Here is a 19,008-nt window from a genome sequence, read left to right as displayed (position 1 = left end):
TTTCCCTGCGACAAGAGTCTTACTCTGTTGCCTAGGCTGGAGTGCAGTGGCATGATCTCAACTCACTATAACCTCTGCCTCCTGGGTTAAAGCAATTCTCCTGTCTCAGTCTCCTGAGTAGCTAGGATTATAGGCGTGCACCACCATGCCCAGCTGTGTTTTGTATTTTTAGTAGAGATGGTGTTTCACCATGTTGGCTAAGCTGGTCTCAAATTCCTGACCTCGTAATGCACCTGCCTAGGCCTCCCAAAGTGCTGGGATTGCAGCCATCAGCCACTGTGCCTGGCCTTGACTTTTTAATAATAGCCATTCTGACTGGTGTGAGTTGATGTCTCATTGTGGTTTTGATTTGCAGTTCGCTAATGATCAGCAATGTTGAGCTTTTCTTCATATATTTGTTGGCCACATTTATATCCTTTTTTTGAGAAATATCTGTTCTTGTCCTTTGCCCACTTTTTAAATAGGGTTATTTGTTCTCCTAGCACCATTTATTAAGTAAGGGATCCTACTTAATAATAAGGAATGTATTCTAGCTTGAGTCCTAGGTATTTTATTTTTACCTTTTTTGTGGCAGTTGCAAATGGGAGTTCATTCATGATTTGGCTCTTGGCTAGCCTGTTGTTGATATATAAGAATGCTAGTGATTTTTGCACATTGATTTTATATCTTGAGACGTTGCTGAAGTTGCTTATTAGCTTGAGAAAGTTTTGGGCTGAGATGATGGCATCTGCAAACGAAGATAGTTTGACTTCTTCTCTTCCTATTTAAATATCCTTTATTTATTTCCCTTGCCAGATTGTCTTGGCCAGAACTTCTAATACTATGTTAGATAGGAGTGGTGAGAGACATTCTTCCTTTTGCCCATTCAGTATGATATTGTCTATGTCTTTGTCATATATGGCTCTTACTATTTTGAAGTATGTTCCTTTAATAAAGATTTTTTAACATGAAGGGATGTTGAATTTTATCAAAAGTCCTTTTTGCATCTATTGAGATAATCATGTGGTTTTTGTCTTTAGATCTGTTTATGTGATGAATCACGTTTATTGATTTGTGTGTGTTGAACCAAACTTGCATCCCAGGGATGAAGCCTACTTGATTGTGGTGGATAAGCTTTTTGATGTGCTGCTGGATTTAGTTTGCCAGTATTTTGTTGAGGATTTTTGCATCAGTGTTCATCAAGGATATTGGCTCGACGTTTTCTTTTTTGTTTTATCTGCCAGGTTTTGGTATGAAGGTGATACTGGTCTCATAGAATGAATTTGGGAGGAGTCCCCATTTCATTTGTTTAGTTTCAGTAGAATTGGTACCAGCTTGTCTTTGTACCTCTGGGAGAATTCAGCTGTGAGTTCATCTGGTCCCAGGCTTTTTTTGTTTGGTAGGTTATTTATCACTGCGTCAATTTTAGACCTCATTATTGGTCTTTTCAGGGATTCACTTTATTCCTGGTTCAATCTTAGAAGGGTGTATATGTTCAGGAATTTATTCATTTCTTCTAGATTTTCTAGCTTATGTGCATAGAGGTGTTTATAGTATTCTCTGATGGTTTTCTGTGTTTCTGTGGGGTCAGTAGTGATATCCCCTTTATCATTTCTGATGGTGTTTATTTGAATCTTCTCTCTTCTTTTTTTTGTTAGTCTAGCTGGTGGTCTATCTATATTTGTTTTTCAAAAAACCAGCTCCTGTTTTCATTGATTTTTTTTTGATGGGTTTTTCATGTCTGTATTTCCTTCACTTCAGCTCTGATATTGGTTATTTCCTGTCTTCCGCTAGCTTTGGGGTATGTTTGCTCTTGGTTCTCTCATTCTTTTAGTTGTGACGTTAGATTGTTAACTTGAGATCTTTCTAACTTTTTGGTGTGGGCATTTAGTGCTATAAATTTCCCTCTTCACACAGCTTTAGCTGTGTCCCAGAGATTTTGGTATGTTATATTTTTGTTCTCATTAGTTTCAAAGAACTTTCTGATTTCTGCGTTAATTTCATTATTACCCAAGAGTCATTCAGGAGCATGTTGCTTAGTTTGCTTGTAGTTGTGTGGTTTTGAGTGAATTTCTTTTATTATTTTATTATTTTTTATTGCATTTTAGGATTTGGGTTACATGTGAGGAATGTGCAAGATTGTTGCATAGGTATAAATATGGCAGTGTGATTTGCTGCCTTGCTCCCTATTACCTATATCTAGCATTTCTCCCCATGCTATCTCTCCCCAATGCCCATCCCCTGCTGTCCCTCCCCTATTTCCCCGACAGACCCCAGTGTGTGATGCTCCCCTCCCTGTGTCCATGTGTTCTCATTGTTCAACACCCGCCTATGAGTGAGAACATGCAGTGTTTGATTTTCTGTTTTTGTGTCAGTTTGCTGAGAATGATGGCTTCCAGGTTCATCCATGTCGTGAGAAAGGACACGAACTCATCGTTTTTGATGGCTGCATAGTATTCCATGGTGTATATGTGCCACATTTTCCCTGTCCAGTCTATCATCGATGGGCATCTGGGTCGGTTGCAGGTCTTTGCTATTGTAAACAGTGCTGCAATGAACATTCGTGTGCACGTGTCCTTCTGGTAGAACGGTTTATAATCCTTTGGATATATACCCAGTAATGGGATTGCTGGGTCAAGTGGAATTTCTATTCCTAGGTCCTTGAGGAATCACCACACTGTTTCTTCCACAATGGTTGAACTAATTTACACTCCCACCAACAGTGCAAAAGTGTTCCTATTTCTCCACATCCTCTCCAGCACCTGTTGTCTCCAGATTTTTTAATGATCGCCATTCTAACTGGTATGAGATGGTATCTCAATGTAGTTTTGATTTGCATTTCTCTAATGACCAGTGATGATGAGCATTTTTTCATATGTGTGTTGGCCTCATGTATGTCTTCTTCTGTAAAGTGTCTGTTCATATCCTTTGCCCACTTTTGAATGAGCTTGTTTGTTTTTCTCTTGTAAATCTGTTTTAGTTCTTTGTAGATTCTGGATATCAGCCCTTTGTCAGATGGGTAAACTGCAAAATTTTTTTCCCATTCTGTTGGTTGCTGATTCACTCTAATGACTGTTTCTTTTGCTGTGCAGAAGTTGTGGAGCGTGATTAGGTCCCATTTGTCTATTTTGGCTTTTGTTGCCAATGCTTTTGGTGTTTTGGTCATGAAGTCCTTGCCTACGCCTATGACCTGAATGGTTTTGTCTAGATTTTCTTCTAGGGTTTTTATGGAGTTAGGTTTTGTGTTTAAGTCTTTAATCCATCTGGAGTTAATTTTAGTGTAAGGTGTCAGGAAGAGGTCCAGTTTCTGCTTTCTGCACATGGCTAGCCAGTTTTCCCAACACTATGTATTAAACAGGGAATCCTCTCCCCATTGCTTGTTTTTGTCAGGTTTGTCAAAGATTGAATCGTTGTAGATGTGTTGTGTTGCCTCCGAGGCCTCTGTTCTGTTCCATTGGTCTATATCTCTGTTTTGGTACCAGTACCATGCTGTTTTGATTACTATAGCCTTGTAGTATAGTTTGAAGTCTGGTAGTGTGATGCCTCCAGTTTTGTTCTTTTTGCTTAGAATTGACTTGGCTATGCGGGCTCTCTTTTGGTTCCATAAGAAGTTTAAGGTGGTTTTTTCCAGTTCTGTGAAGGTCATTGGTAGCTTGATGGGGTTAATGTTGAATCTGTAAATTACTTTGGGCAGTGTGGCCATTTTCATGATATTGATTCTTCCTAACCATGAAAATGGAATGTTTCTCCATCTGTTTGTGTCCTCTCTTATTTCGTTGAGCAGTGGTTTGTGGTTCTCCTTAAAGAGGTCCTTTACGTTCCTTGTTAGTTGTATTTGTAGGTATTTTTTTCTCTTTGTAGCAATTGTGAAAGGCAGTTCGTTCTTGGCTTTTTTTAAGTCTGTTACTGGTATATAGGAATGCATGTGATTTTTGCACATTGATTTTGTATCCTGAGACTTTGCTGAAGTTGCTTATCAGTTTCAGGAGGTTTGGGGCTGAGACGATGGGGTCTTCTAGATGTACAATCATGTCGTCTGCAAATAGAGACAATTTGACTTCCTCCTTTCCTATTTGAATGCCCTTTATTTCTTTTTCTTGCTTGATTGCTCTGGCTAGAACTTCCAGTACTATACTGAATAGGAGTGGTGAGAGAGGGCATCCTTGTCTAGTGCCAGATTTCAAAGGGAATGTTTCCAATTTTTGCCCATTCAGTATGATATTGGCTGTTGGTTTGTTGTAAATAGCTTTTATTATTTTGAGATATGTTCTGTCAATACCTAGTTTATTGAGGATTTTTAGCATAAAGGTCTGTTAAATTTTGTCAAAGGCCTTCTCTGCATCAATTGAGATAATCATGTGGTTTTTGTCTTTGGTTCTGTTTATGTGGTGAATTACGTTTATAGCCTTGTGTGTGTTGAACCAGCCTTGCATCCCCGGGTTGAAGCCTACTTGATCATGGTGGATAAGCTTTTTCAGGTGCTGTTGCAATTGGTTTGCCAGTATTTTATTGAAGATTTTTGCATCTATGTTCATCATGGATATTGGTCTGAAGTTTTCTTTTTTTGCTGAATCTCTCCCGGGTTTTGGTATCAGGATGATGTTGGTTTCATAAAATGATTTGGGAAGGATTCCCTCTTTCTGGATTGTTGGAATAGTTTCAGAAGGAATGGTACCGGCTCCTCTTTGTATGTCTGGTAGAATTCGGCTGTGAACGCATCTGGACCTGGGCTTTTTTTGGGTGGTAGGCTTTTAATTGCTGCCTCAACTCCTGCCCTTGTTATTGGTCTTTTCAGGATTTCGACTGCTGAGGTCCACTCCAGGCCCTGCTTGCCTGGGTATCACCTGCAGCAGCTGCATAACCATAAGGGTTGCTCCCAGTTTTTTCTTCTGCTGTCTTTGCCCCAGAAGGATACCCGCTAGTTGTCAGTCTGAGCTCTCCTTTATGAGGTGATTCTTTGGATATACGTGGGTCAGGGAGCTGCTTGAGGAGACAGTTTGTCCTTTATAGGAGCTCAAGTGCTGAGCTGTGAGATCTGTTGTTCATTCAGAGCTGCTGGGCAGGTTCGTTTAGGTCTGCTGCAGCAGAACTCATAAACCCCTTTTTTTTTGATTTTTATTTTTCCCAGGTGCTCTGTCCTGGGGAGTTAGGACTTTATTTATGAGTTTCTGTTGTCCTGCTGGCTTTCTTCAGGGCCGCCCTGCCCAGCGAGGAGGCAGCCTAGTCACTGTCTGCCTGCAGAGGCTTTGCTGAGCTATTGTGGGCTCTGCCCATCTCCTGTGTGAACTTCCCTGCAGTCCTGTTTATACAGGTGTAGTTTGAACTGCCTTGGCAATGGCGGCCCACCTTTATAATGGCAGACTCTCTCTGTAATGGCGGACTGCCTCAGCAAAGGCCGACTCTGTAGTGGTGGAGTGCCTCGGTAATGGCGGACGCCCCTCCCCCACAGAGCTGTACCATCCCAGATTCAGCTGTGCTTGCTGTGAAACTCTCTATCCAGAGTGTTTCTGATTGCTGGTTTTTTGTGGGAGTAGGACCAGCTGAGCCTGATCATCTGGCTCCCTGCCTCAGAGCCCTTTTTTTTTCTTAGTTGAATAGTCAGCGTTTCCCAGGTGTTCCAGTCTCCTGTTGAAAAGGCACTGAGATCTGTGTGATTTCCCATGCAGCGACCCACCGTGCCGGCTGAAACAGCCGCGCTGAGATTTGTGGCGATTTTTCACCTGGGAATCTCCTGGCCTGGCTCCCTGTTTCAGTCCCCTTTTTAATCAGATGAATGGGTGACTCTGTCCCTAGGAGCTCCAATCGCCAGCTAAAATGGCTCCCGGAACTGTGTATTTTATACGGAGAACCGCCATGCCAGAGCGCTGGCAAAATAGCCATGGAGGCCAAAAGAGTCCCGGGGGCCAAACCACCCACACTGGCGACCCATGGGGCTCCTCCACCTGGGAATCTCCTGGTCTGTGGGCAATAAAAATCCGTCTGGAAACGCAGCATCCTCTCACCCTCTGCGCTTTTGCTGGGAGCTACAATCCTGAGCTGTTCCTAATTGGCCATCTTGAATTGCCTCCCTATTAATGTTTTTGAGGCAGAGTCTCTCTCTGTTGCCCAGGCTGGAGTGCAGTGGTGCAATCTCAGCTCACTGCAACCTCCGCCTCCTGAGTTCAAGCTAGTCTCGTGCCTCAGCCTCCCGAGTATGTGGGACTACAGGTATGTGCCACTACGCCTGGCTAATTTTTTTGCATTTTTTAGTAGAGATGAGGTTTCACCATGTTGGTCAGGCCGGCTGAACTCCAGACCTCAAATGATCTGCCTGTCTTGGCCTCCTAAAGTCCTGGGATTACAGGTATGACCCAATGTGGCCCGCCTAAAGTTAGTATTATGTGGGGATTTGATCCTGTCATCATGATGCTAGCTGGTTATTTTGCAGACTTTTTATGTGGTTGCTTCATAGTGTCAATGGTCTGTGTACTTCACTGTATTTTTGCAGTGATTAGTAATGGGCTTTCCTTTCCATATTTAGTGTTTCTATCAGGAGCTCTTGGAGGGCAGGTCTGGTAGTAATGAATTTCCTTATTGTTTACTTGTCTGAAAAGGATCTTGTTTTTCCTTTGCTTATGAAGTGTGGTTTGGTCAGATTTGAAATTCTGGATTGGAAATTATTTTCTTTAAGAATGTTGAAGTAGTCTAACAGAAGAAAAAATAAAATTATTTGAGTGTAAGTAATAGAAGTCAATATTTATCATGATGGGTCACATAGATATGTACATACATACACACACACACACACATGTATACACGTATATGTGGGCTTTTTCTGAGGCTATTTTTTAGTTATTTTTAAACATAAAGATACTGAAGTATACTTGACTTTTGGTTTTCAAAACCATTCCTTAGTATCTTCAGGCACCGGACCTCCCTGAATGTCCTTGGCCCTGGGCTTCAGTTATCCTTCGATGCCCTGCAAAGATGGCTAATGTGCTGTGGTTTTTGTGTTAAGAATAGTCCCAGTATTGTTTTATTGGTGAATAGCTGAAAAACAGGAATTAAGTTATATTCCAGGAGGGAGAATTAGTTTTTGTGCCTTCTGTTGAATAAATGGCATCCTTTTGGGGAAAAAAAAAAGTTGAATATTAGCCTCCAATCTCTTGTAGCTTGTAGCATATCCACTGAGAGGTCCACTGTTGATGGGGTTCCCTTTGCAGGTGACTCTGCCTTTCTCTCTGGCTACCCTTAACATTTTTTCTTTCACTTTAACCTTGGAGAGTCTGATGATTATATGTCTTGGGATGATCTTCTCATGGAGTATCTTATGGGGTTCTCTTCATTTCCTGAATTTGAATGTTGGCTTGTCTTGCTAGGTTGGGGAAGTTCTCCTGGGTGATATGTTGAAGTACATTTTCCAACTTGGTTCCAATCACCCTGTCTCTTTAAGGTATCCCAATCCATCATAGATTTAGTCTCTTTATATAATCCCATATTTCTCAGAGGTTTTCTTCATTTCTTTTCACTGTTTTTTCTCTATTTAAAAAATTTTTTTTAAATTTTTTCTTCTTTTTTCTCTCTCTTTTTTTTCTGTCTTCTTTTTATTTTGCCAGGAGACTAGATACTTGTTTTGGCATTTTCTCTATTTTGACCACCTGTCTTATTTCAGAAGAATAGTCTTCCAGCTCTGAGATTCTTTCCTCTGCCTGATCTATTCTACTATTAATACTTGTGATTGCATTGTGAAGTTTTGTAGTGTGTTTTTCAGCTCTTAAGAAGTTGGTTATATTCTTCTCTAAACTGGCTATATTGGCTGTCAGCCCTTGTATTTTTTTTTAAATCATGACTCTTAGCTTCTTTTGCATTGGGTTGCCACATGCTCTTTTAGCTTCATAAGTGAAGTTCATCATTACCTACCTTCTGAAGCCTACTTCTGTCATTTCAGCAATCTCAGTTTCAGCCCAGCTCTGAGTCCTTGCTGGAGAGGTGTTATGGTCATTTGGAGGAAAAGGGGCACTCTGGATTTTTGAGTTTTAAGCATTTTTGTGTTGATTCTTTCTCATCTTTGTGGGTTTATCTGCTTTTGATCTTTGAGGTTAGTGACCTTTGGATGGGGTTTTTGTGTTTTGTTGTTGGCGGTTGTTTTCTGTTCGTTTGCTTTTCTTTTAGCAGTCTGGCCCTCTCGCCCTCCCTCCCGCGCGCGCGCTCTCTCTCTTTCTCTCTCTATCTCTCGCTCGCTCGTTTCCTGTTGCAGATGAGACATCAGATGCTTTTCCTTTGTCAGTGACTTGCTCTCTGTCTGCCCCTCAAACTGCAGACTCAGGACCCCTCTAGCGTGGAGTGCTTGCCTCCATTTGTCTCATTATTCTGTCTCATTTCCTTGCCCTTCTGCATCTGCAGCTCCTCCTGTTTCACGTGGCGTCGCTTGCTCTGCTCCTGTCAGTCTCACACCCTCTTCCTCAAGGCTCTCGCTCCTCGTGTTCTCCTCCACGTTGGAGATGCTGCTTGTGCTTGACTAAACTCCCCTTTTTTTCATCTGCTGAGTGGTTTCAGAAGATAATTTTATTTTTTATCTAAGAGTTCTTTTTGTTCCTTTAGTTTTGTTTTATTTTGAGTTGTTTGTTGCTATGCTTGGATTCCTGGGCCTTTGTTGACTTTTCCTCCTGGGTACCTGGCAGACACTGAGGATTCAGTTGCATTCAGGACCCACTGGCCTCTGCTGTTGGTTCAGGGTGGGCTTGGGGCCTGGGGCCTGGTGGGGAGGAGACGAAGCTGTGCCTGAATCTCCACATTCTCAGCACTGTTTGGTGCTCTTGACTGCCCTCTGCCTGAGGACTGGCTATGTCCCCAGCCCAGGCTTGCCCATAACCCGTGTTACCCTTTGTCCGCCCTGATGCCTGTCAGTTGGTTGAGCCCTGCTGAGCTCGGCACTGCGCTGTCTCGTTGAATTCCACATCACCTTGTGAAGGTACAGGTTACTGTACTGTTTTCAGGTGAGGAGTCTCCAGGCTGTATGATGTGTGTGAGGGCCAAGGGTGACAGCCATTAGAGTCTACATCACCTGGTGCCTTAGCCTCACACCGCTTCTGTTACCCCTTGTGGTGAACACAGCAGCCACACTGGAAGGAAACACCCTTTCTTGTCTGTCTCCCCACTGGCCTCTAGGAGGGTTATTGAGGGCAGGGATGGATCTTGGTCATTTTGTGTTTTCTGGGCTTTGGTTAGGGCCTGGCACAATTTTTATTAGTTTTTTTTTTTTAACAAATGGGTGTTACCTAGGACTAGCAAAGACTGCCTTAGGGCACAAGAAAAAGAAATCTAAGTACTTGCATGTAGTCAGGCTCTGTTCTCACCAGCACATCACTGTGTCATCATTCATGGGTTAATGTAATATGAAGTTTCTCCGTAGCTTGAAGACATGTCTTTTTTCTTGAAATAAGCTTTTTCAGTATAAAGAATATGTGCTAATTAAGTGAAACCTGGAAAATGAAGAAACTGAAAAGAAGCCCAGTCTCTCTTGGTTTTCCCCACCGAAAGCTGTGATTCCAGAGATGCTTCTGCATTTCCTGTAGACTCCCTGCTTTTACTGGAGTGGACTGGAGCACACAGTGGCTTCTTGCTGTGCTTAGGGACCTGTGCCCCTTCCCCAGTAACCAAACACATCTGTCTTGGGTGCTGCTGGGTTGACTGACCTGGGATGTGAGGGGCTGCACCCAGCTGTCCCCCAGCGAGCAAGAGTCCCTCTGTTAGTTCTTGCTCAGTCCCCTGGCCCTAGCTCCTCTGGCTTCTCTAGAGTGCATGTTTACCACAAGGAACTGGTGGGCTTTAAGGGCAATGTCTGGGGAGTGTGGTTCTGTGCAAATATGTTGGCATGCCTGTGGTTGTGCCTGTGACAGGTGAGGATGTGTGGGGTTGACTGTGTTTGTTGTGTGGCAAAGGGAGACGTGTGTGGCCCATTGTGAAAGGGCAGCATTCCTGTGAGGCCCTTCTCATGGCAGGGGCTGATTGGTTCTTACCTGGCTGGCGGGGATGGCCACAGAGTACCCTTTGGAGAATTTGCTGCTTGTCTTCCTGGCCACGTGTGTGTGCAGACACAGTGGTTTACATGAGTCACGTGTTCTCTTTCCCTCCTTCCCATAGTGGCCCTGTTTGTGCTGAGGAGTGTGTCTGTGTGAGCATCTCATTGGATCTTCGAAAGTGAGCACAGTTGGGCTGGATGTGTGCTGTGAAGCGTGTGTGTGTGTGTGTCTCCTGTGTTCCTCTGTGACTATGTGTGGGTGTATGGGGGGTTTGGAGTGTGTGGGCTTGTTCTCTGCACAGCTCTGCCCATGTGTGTGTCCCTCCTTCTCTGCACTGCATGCCTGCCTCCCTCCGTCTCCACTGCTGCCTCTGAGGGATGTGGCCATTTCTGGCCTTCAGCAGGGCTAGCCGCATGCCACTGAGAGCCTGGGTGTGCACAAGTCCACGTGTACAAACACACACAGTGTACATAACACACTGCCCACACACCTTCTCTCTCCTATGCCAGTGAGAGCCTGGATGTGCACACGTGCGTATATATACAAACACACAGTGCATATAGCATACATGCCCATACACCCCCTCTCTCCTGTGCCACTGAGAGCCTGGGTTTACACACATATGTACGTGTGTACAGACAGAAAATGCACATAGCAGTTTTCTGCACCGCCCGTGCTCTTTCGTGCCTCTGAGACCTGGGTGTGCACACATGTGCATATGTATACAAACACACAGAAAGTACACATAGCATACACCTCTCCCCACCTCCTCACGCAGGGACCCCATGCTCAACCCCAGATATCCAAAGCCCACTGAGATGCCCAAGGCTGGAGCACAGCTGTCTGTTCTCTTAGAACACTGACAGGCACGCACATGGCCAGGCTGTGTACAAACTAAGAAGCCCTTATGCAGGCAGATGTGCACTCCTGCAGAGAGACACAGCCAGCTCTTGTGCAGGTACACACCTGAACCCTGCCGCACCCACAGAGATTCTTCCCGCAGTTGTTAAGCATTGATCAAACCTCTCTCAGTGTGAAGGGCTCAGTGGTGAAAAAGACAACATGACCCTGTCTTTATGGAGCCTACAGTCTTGTCTGGGAGTTAGGCATGGAACAGGTCAACAAGAAAACACAGTGACAGGTGGTGATGTGGTCAGGGCCACTGTTGAAGGTGAGCCGAGAGCTGTGTTCTAAACAGTGTGCCCAGAGCAGATAATCTGTGCAGGTGACATTAATGCTGAGACACAAAGCTGTGTGGGAAGGAGTCCAGCTGAGGGACGCATTTCACACTTGGGGTACTGTGTGAAGGGCCAGGACACAGCAGGAGTGGTGTGCGTGGACACGGGAGAAGGCTGCTGGGTTGGGTGGTGAGCAGGGGAGAGAAGCAGTCAGGCTGGAGCCTGGACAAGGTTTCCAACAGTGAGTATTGTGGATGTTGAATAGCCATGGACCATGCATAATCCGATGAGCTTGGCTGTGTTCCAAAGAGGCAGCCCATGGGTGCCGACCCCTGTGCGCATGAGGGAGAGGGGGCCAGATGCTGCAGAGCTCCATGGGCTATGCTGAAGAGATGGGATTTAGGGAGGGACTAACGCAGTTAGATTTACGTCTTTAGGGGAAAAAGTTTCAGGTGCTTATGGAGAGTGGCCTGGGGGCATCAGGGCTGTGCTCCTAGAAGGTGGCCAGGGATACTGGGGACCAGAAGACAGTGAGCACAGATCATCTACTTCAATGCTGCTCTCCCATCTGGCACCCAGAAACCGTGGAGATTACCAAGGCCTTGGTTCCCTCAGCTGTGAAGTGGAGGTCATAGGGGCCACTGGCACAATTGTCTGTGACTAGCTGGGGCTGGGGGCAGGTGTCCTCAAGGGTGTGTCTGTGGGGGTCCACAGGTGGGGTAGGTGAATGCCCACTGGTCCCCACATCCTCAGTAATCCCCCTGTTCTCTCAGGATCCCCCTTCGCCCGTGCCAGCCTCAAAAGCGGGAAGACAGAGAGCTCGTCATACTTCCGGAGGAAGGAGAAGATGTTCCGGTTTTTCATTCGGCGCATGGTGAAGGCTCAGAGCTTCTACTGGGTGGTGCTGTGTGTGGTGGCCCTGAACACACTGTGCGTGGCCATGGTGCATTACAACCAGCCACGGCGGCTCACCACGGCGCTGTGTACGTATCCCTGTCTGTCCCTCAGGTGCCTCCTGAGCCATCTCTGCTCTCAGCCTAGGTACCTGGTCCATGCCTGGAACCATCCTGGGTGGGACGGGACCCAGCCCATGTTGCCCAAAGTGTCCCACAGCCCTAATCAGCCCCCTAGGGCCTCTGTGGGGGCTTGGGCTGTGTCCAGAGCTGGAGGGATGGCCTCTCTAGCCCCTGGGTTCCAGAAAGCTCAGCTGAATCTGCTAGACCCCTGTCCCTGAGCATAGTGTGAGACTGGTTGAGGGGTCCTGGGCACCTAGGGCAGGATATATGTGAGACAACTAGGGGCGAGCCAGGCCAGGCAGATGGGTGTCCTTCCCGAGAGGGCTACAGACTGCAGACAGGCAACTTAGCCCCATGCTTCTTTCCACCACATGGCTGCTGCTTCTGCCCTGGATTCCTGAGTGCAAAGTCCTGGCTTCTTCCCTCCCCAGGTCCCCTGGTTACCTTCATTTTTCTTTATAATTGGCTGAATCTGGATGCATTCATGCCCTTCTGTGGAGTGAGCTGACTGTAGTTCTGTTCCACAAGCCTCAGGACAGGGGCCAGGATGGGCCCTTCCAGGCCTGGTCTGTCACAGCCTCAGACTCTCTGGCCATGTGGATATAGTGTTGCTCTGTGGTCTCCCTTGGGGAACCCAAGGCACAGGCAGGGGGCTTTTGTGACCCACACAGAGGGCCTCTGGGACTTTGTAGCCAGGAAATATTGGGCCTTTCCAGGCTGCTTATGTATTTCCCTGGGCTTGCTTGGGGTGCCCCAGGCTGGACTGTGTGGGACACAGCTTTCCTGCCATATCTTACACCTGGTGGTCCGCACAGCCAGGCCTAGGTTGGAACTGTAGGGCCCAGTGGTCTCAGGTGAGGGTGGACCCTTTGGTCCCCAGCAGCCCTGCCTGAACATTGCTGGGCATTCATGCCTCTCACGGGGCCTTCTTAGCTCCTCCAGGGACACTGCTTGGCCTTGTTATCATCCCATGCCTAGCTTGAGTGCCTGGTGGTTTTCTGGATGATGTCAGAGGCCAGGCTTGCTGTGGGTAACCTGCTCCAAAGAACTGGTTGTCCATGTCCTTAGGCCATAGAAAATGGGGGTGTTCCCTCCCTGAAATCCCTATCTGTTTGAACGGCGCCTGAGTGGGCTATAAAGCTGTCATTTGTGCTTGACCCAGGTCTGGGCTGCTGCGGACTTGCCCCTGACCGAGGCTGTCTGGACCTGTGCAGCACACCCCTTGGTGGAGGAGATTTTAGGAGCACAGGGGCGGGAGGAGTGTGTGGCCCCTCTTCCATCATCTGCTTTACCAGAGGTTGTGTTTGCCGAAGGTCCTGTGTCCTGACAGACCGTGGGGGGATTCAGAAGCCCTGGGAAGGCTGGGCTGGACTCTGCCCAGGTGTGGACTCTCAGGTGCCTGCCCTTCATGCCCTCCTGGTGCCTTGTTCTCCATATAGGCTCTGCTGCCTCCCTACCCCTGCTGCCCTGGCACAGCCATGGTGCCTTTGGTCTGACCAGCACTGTGAGGAGTTATGAGCCAGTCCCTGATCAGCGGCTGGCCTGGCTGGGCCACCTGCTGCCTGTGGCCTCAACCAACAAGAGCCACGCCGCTCTCTTGTGCTGCCTCCCTCCTTCTGCTTGGGCTGGGTGAGCAGGGTCTGTCTGTCTTGAATTCCCAGCACAGCCCTCTAGCACTGGCGTGGCCTCCTTCAGTCCTGAGGCCCGGAAGTGTCAGCAGGACTATTGGAGGGACTCCTGGACCCAAGACAGACCCCCTCCACTACTGCTGTGCCCAGAGGAACCTCTGTGTGACTAGCTGGAAATGCAAGGGGGCAGGGCCTCTTGGCAGCCTTGTGCTGGACCGGAGTGCAGTAGTGGAGGAGGTCCAGCCTTAGGTCAGCAAACATGAACAGAGCACAAGTCAGCTACAGTGCTGTGGGCGTTCTGGGGGAGAGACGTCTGGGAAGTCCCAGCGGAAAGATGGGAGATTCTGACAAGGAAATTGAGGAACCCCACCATCGGTCAGATATTGGGGTGAGACCAGACGCAGAAGGACCAGCTGGAGGCTGTAGCCAGGCCTCTCCTTGGGGTAAATGAGGCCCTTTGCCTCATAGCATGAGCCCAGACCCTCCTGTGGTGGAGAGGGGGCACCCTCATGATCCCAGGACTCACACCTGGGCTGATCTCGGGAGCTTACTTCCTGCTGAGCCTGTCCTTCTCTGGGTCTCAGAGGCACTGGGCACTCATCACCTTTCAGACTGGAACAGGTACCTCTCCGTGTCCCTCTCAATCCATTGTTTCTTTCCTGGGCTGAGACTTCAGAGCATGGGACCATAGGCCAGGCCTGGAAGGCTCAGCCCTGGGAAGGCCCAGAGGTCTGGTGTCCTCCAGTGTGGACTGGAGCCAGAGTGGGGGAGGCCTCGAGCTAATCCTCCTCTTCTCTGGCTTCTCCTAGATTTTGCAGAGTTTGTTTTCCTGGGTCTCTTCCTCACAGAGATGTCCCTGAAGATGTATGGCCTGGGGCCTAGAAGCTACTTCCGGTCTTCCTTCAACTGCTTCGACTTTGGGGTGAGTAAGAGGCCTCATCAGGGGGCCCGCAGGGGCCCAGGCTGTGTCCTTTCCTGGGGGTGTATACACAGTCCCCTCCCATAGGCCATGCCCAGTGTGGGCTGGGATCTGTGACCCTACGTGGGTCAGAAAGGCTACCTGAAGCCAGAGAAGAGCAGGGGGCTGACAGAGGGAGGCCTGTCCTGGCTGGGCCTGACTGATGGGGGTGCCAGCCTCATCCGCTGTCTGTTGGCGCGAGGTCAACCTTCCCTCTTCTGATCCTATCTGTGGACATTCCTGATCAGCTGAAGGCTCTGCAGCTGCCTCCATGCCTGGGATCTCACTAACCTGTGGAGGGCTCAGTCTCTCCCCAGTGGGGCTCGGGGGACCGTGGTCCTGGGCAGGCTTGGGTACATCCACCAGCACTTCTGGGGGTTGCAGCATGATAGGCCATGATGGTCCTGCCCTCTTTTTGGGGCTGGGGGAAGGGGTGGGCCTGGCCTGGGTCTCTGCTAACTTCTGTAGGTGAGGGAAGCCTTGAACACAGTGTGTTTCACAGCCTATCATGACACTTGAGCACAGAGGGCAGGGCAGGCAACTGAGAAGCTCCTCATCAGAACCTGGTAGGGAGCACAGGACAGTTCGTGGGAGCTGAGCCCAGAGCCTAGGGATGTGGCACTGTAGGCACCTGCCCAGAGGCTGAGTTCTGAGCCTTTCTGCTGGAGGCTGGGAGTGATGGGTGGGCATGTTGCCCCCTGACGGAGGAGGGAGGAGTGGGAGTACTACCTCCTCCAAGGGTTTATTCCAGAGTACCTCAAACCCTCCAGTAAGGAGTGACAAGTGGGAACATTGCCCTGCTAGAAAGGAGTGATGGGTAGGAGCACTGCTCCCTCCAGGAAGGAGTGAAGGATGGGAGCACTACAACTACCTCCCCCCAAGGAAAGAGTGAAGGGTGGGAGCACTACCCCCTCAGGATGGAGTAAATGGTGGGAGTGCCACCCCCGGGGAAGGAGTGAAGGACAGGAGCACTGCCCCCACCAGGGAGTGAAGGGTGGGAGCATTGCTCCCCAGGAACGAATGACTGGTGGGAGCACTACCTCCCTAGGAAGGAATGAAGGGTGGGAGCACTTCTCCCAGGAAGGAGTGAAGGGTGGAAGCACTGCTCTCCAGGAAGGAGTGATGGGTGGGAGCGTTGCCCTCCAGGAAGTAGTGAAGGGTAGGAGCAGTGTCCCCCGAAGGAAGGAGTGAGGGTGGGGGTACTACCCCCCTACAGGAAGGAGTGAAGGGTGGGAGGAGTGTCCCCTCAGGAAGGAGTGAAGGGTAGGAGCATTGCCCCCAAAGAAGGAGTGAGGGTGGGAGCACTATCCTTCCAGGAAGCACTGCTGGAAGGTGGGAGCACTGCTCACCTCAGGAAGGAGTGAAGGGTGGAGCAGTGTCCCCTCAGGAAGGAGTGAGGGTAGGAGCATTATCCCCCCAGGAGGGAGTGGAAGGTGGGAGCACTGTCCCCTCCAGGAAGGAGTGAAGGGTAAGAACACTGTCCCCACCAGGAAGGAGTGAAGGGTGGGAGCACTGTCCCCCCAGGAAGGAGTGAAGGGTGGGAGCACTGCCCCCCAGGAAGGAGTGAAGGGTAAGAACACTGTCCCCACCAGGAAGGAGTGAAGAGTGGGAGCACTGTCCCCCCAGGAAGGAGTGAAGGGTGGGATCACTATCCCCCAGGAAGGAGTGAAGGGTGGGAGCACTGCCCCCCAGGAAGGAGTGAAGGGTGGGAGCATTGTCCCCCAGGAAGGAGTGGGAAGCAGGAGTACCACCCCCCAAGGGAGGGTTTGGAGCTCTGCAGAGTTTGCAGGAGCCAGAGAAGGGCCTGGACCGAGATAGGAGTCCAGTTAGAAAATTCAGCTTAATCGGACTTCGTTTCTGACGAACATCGTACTCCTACAGGTGGCAGACATTTGTGTCTGTGATTTTGTTGAATCCTCATATGGACTCATTTTATTGATGGTAATGGCAGACATTGTGTGACTGGCCCAAGACTGCCCATTGGTTTGAGGGGAGTCAGTGGGTGAGCCTGGCTTTCTGGCCTCAAGGGTAGTGGTTTTGCGTCATGCTGTGCTTCTGATCTCTGAGGATGGGAAGGCGGTGGCTGCCCAGGATGCTCTCTGAGACGTGGAGACCTGTGATTTCGATAGACGGCTGGGAAGATAGCAACCTTTCTTACACTTTAGCTTCTTGGTCGCAAAGAAAGTCTAAGTGCATCAGCTGAGGGAGCTGAAAAGGTGGAGAGATGTCTGAGATGCAGGGATCTCAGTCTTCTGATCTGAACTATCGCAGGACATGGGGATAATTTGCATATAAGCTAACCCATTCTTCTAACACTTGGCAGCTTTAAACTACAAAAATCTGTCTCACATTTCTGTGGCTTAGGAATTCAGGTGTGGCTTAACTGGGTATGTCTGGCCCAGGGTCCCCCAGGAGGATTCAGACCATTTGAAGGCTAAGGATATGGTCATTCCACGGCTTAACTGGGACTGGAGAATTTGGTTTCAAGCTCATGCATTTGGCTGCTGGAAGGCCGGTTTCCTGGTCATGTGGCCTCTCCATAGGCTGCCAGAATGTCCTCAGCATGGCAGCTGTGGTCTGAGGGAGAGAACTGAGAGTACCCAAGACAGAAACTACAGAAACCCTGTCTTGAAAGAAATATCCCATCAGTTTTGCCATATTCTTTTAGTTAGGAGTGAGTCACTGGGCCCAGTGACTGGAGAGGAACATAAGGGGGCAAGTATTACACAAGGATGTGAACACCAGGCACTGCGGACCACTGGGGCCATCGCAGAGGCTGCTTGCCACAGCCTGCCCTCTGGCTCTCAGTGGCTCATATCCTTCCCAGTGCAAAACACCTTCACCCCGACGATTCCCCAAAATCTTATCCATTACAGCATCAGCTCAAAGTCCAGACTGTCATCCTCAGTCAGGTCCAGGTACGCGTGAGGCTCCTTGAGTGTAGTTCCCTAAGTGCAGCAGCCACGGTTGACCTGTGGAACTAGAGAGTTATCTACGCTCCATACCCAGTGTGCAGTGGTAGGGTGGGCATAGGGTAACTGCAATAGATATTCCTTCTCAGAAAGAGGGCAGCAGAAAGCTGAGCCACTGGTCCATAGGGGTTCTGACATCCAGCTGGGCATGTGCTGGAAATTCTGGGTTTGGTTATTACAGCCAGGAAGCCCTCTGGGCTCTTGGTTCTGCCCTCTCACTCTCTTTGCTTTTTCATGAAAGGTAGTTCAGGTTTTCAGCTGAACGGTTTTCTCAGCCTATTTCCCACTGGTAGAATTTTGGGAATCCAAAGACCTATTTTTGTTTTGTACTGTCTCTTGATTCTCTCAGTCCAAGTCACTGATGTCTCTGCATACATGTCCTTTAAGAACTTTATGGATATGCTGTGAACCTTCTTGGGGATCACTTTATTAGACAAAAGGTCTACCCACACTAACAGGCCTGAGACCTTTTCTGACTGTGTTCCTATTGAGATGCTAAGGGTCAACACCTCCACTGTCCTGGAGAACTCACTGCTTCATTGACAGGACATGTGAAGCACCCTCAATCTCTTTGAAGAGCCTGAAAGTGTGGCTGAGTAGTGCTCTGAGGCACCACCTTTGATCCTTTTGGGATCTCGAATAAAAGTCACAGTCTTGCCCTTGGCTTCATCTTTAGACCATGCCACCTCTCTCTCTCTTTAAAATTTCAACTTTTATTTAGATTCACGGGGTACATGTGCAGGCTTGTTACATGGGTGTATTGTGTGATGCTGAGATTTGGGATACAAATGATCACATCACCCAGGTATTGAGCATAGTACCCGAAAGATAGTTCTAAACCCCTTCCCCCTCCCTTCTCCCTCTAGTACTCCCCAGTGTCTGTTGCTCACTTCTTTGTGCCCATGGGTACCCTTGTTTAGCTCCCACTTGTGAGAATGTGTGATATCTGGTTTTCTGTTTCTGCATTAATTCAATTAGGGTAATGGCCTCTGGCCGCATCCATGTTGCTGCAAAATACATGTTTTTTTTTTTTTTTTCCTTTTCTGTAGCTGTGCAGTCTTCCGTGGTGTATATATACCACAGTTTCTTTATCCAGTCCACTGTTAACAGGCACCTAAGTTGATTTGTGTCTCTGCTGTTGTGAATAATGCTGTGCCAAACGAGGGCATGTGTCTTTTGGTAGAACAAGTTATATTCCCTTGGGTATATAACCAGTAGTGGGATTGCTGGATCAAATGGTAGTTTTGTTTTAATTCTTTTTTTTTTTTTTTTTTTG

At 48.3% G+C, this 19,008-nt stretch overlaps 1 protein-coding gene across 19 annotated transcripts in view; it reads left to right on the top strand.

The window, feature by feature from the left end:
• The window catches only part of CACNA1B (calcium voltage-gated channel subunit alpha1 B), a 235,782-nt gene that overhangs the window by 73,024 nt on the left and 143,750 nt on the right, over positions 1-19,008 (top strand). For all 19 annotated transcript variants that reach the window (XR_005196468.1, XR_005196467.1, XM_037730270.1 and 16 more), the window contains exons 11-12: positions 11,932-12,141; positions 14,612-14,724. Coding sequence is in view for 17 of the 19 variants with exons in the window: in XM_037730270.1 (XP_037586198.1) it covers positions 11,932-12,141; positions 14,612-14,724 (323 nt within the window). In the remaining 2 variants the exon portion in view is untranslated. The remainder of the gene's footprint in view (positions 1-11,931; positions 12,142-14,611; positions 14,725-19,008) is intronic.

The sequence above is a fragment of the Cebus imitator genome, unplaced genomic scaffold (genome assembly GCF_001604975.1).
Source record: "Cebus imitator isolate Cc_AM_T3 unplaced genomic scaffold, Cebus_imitator-1.0 Scaffold339, whole genome shotgun sequence".
Classification (NCBI taxonomy): Eukaryota; Metazoa; Chordata; class Mammalia; order Primates; family Cebidae; genus Cebus; species Cebus imitator.
Note: the sequence above shows the minus strand (reverse complement) of the source record. Positions and strands in the feature narration are given on the sequence as shown.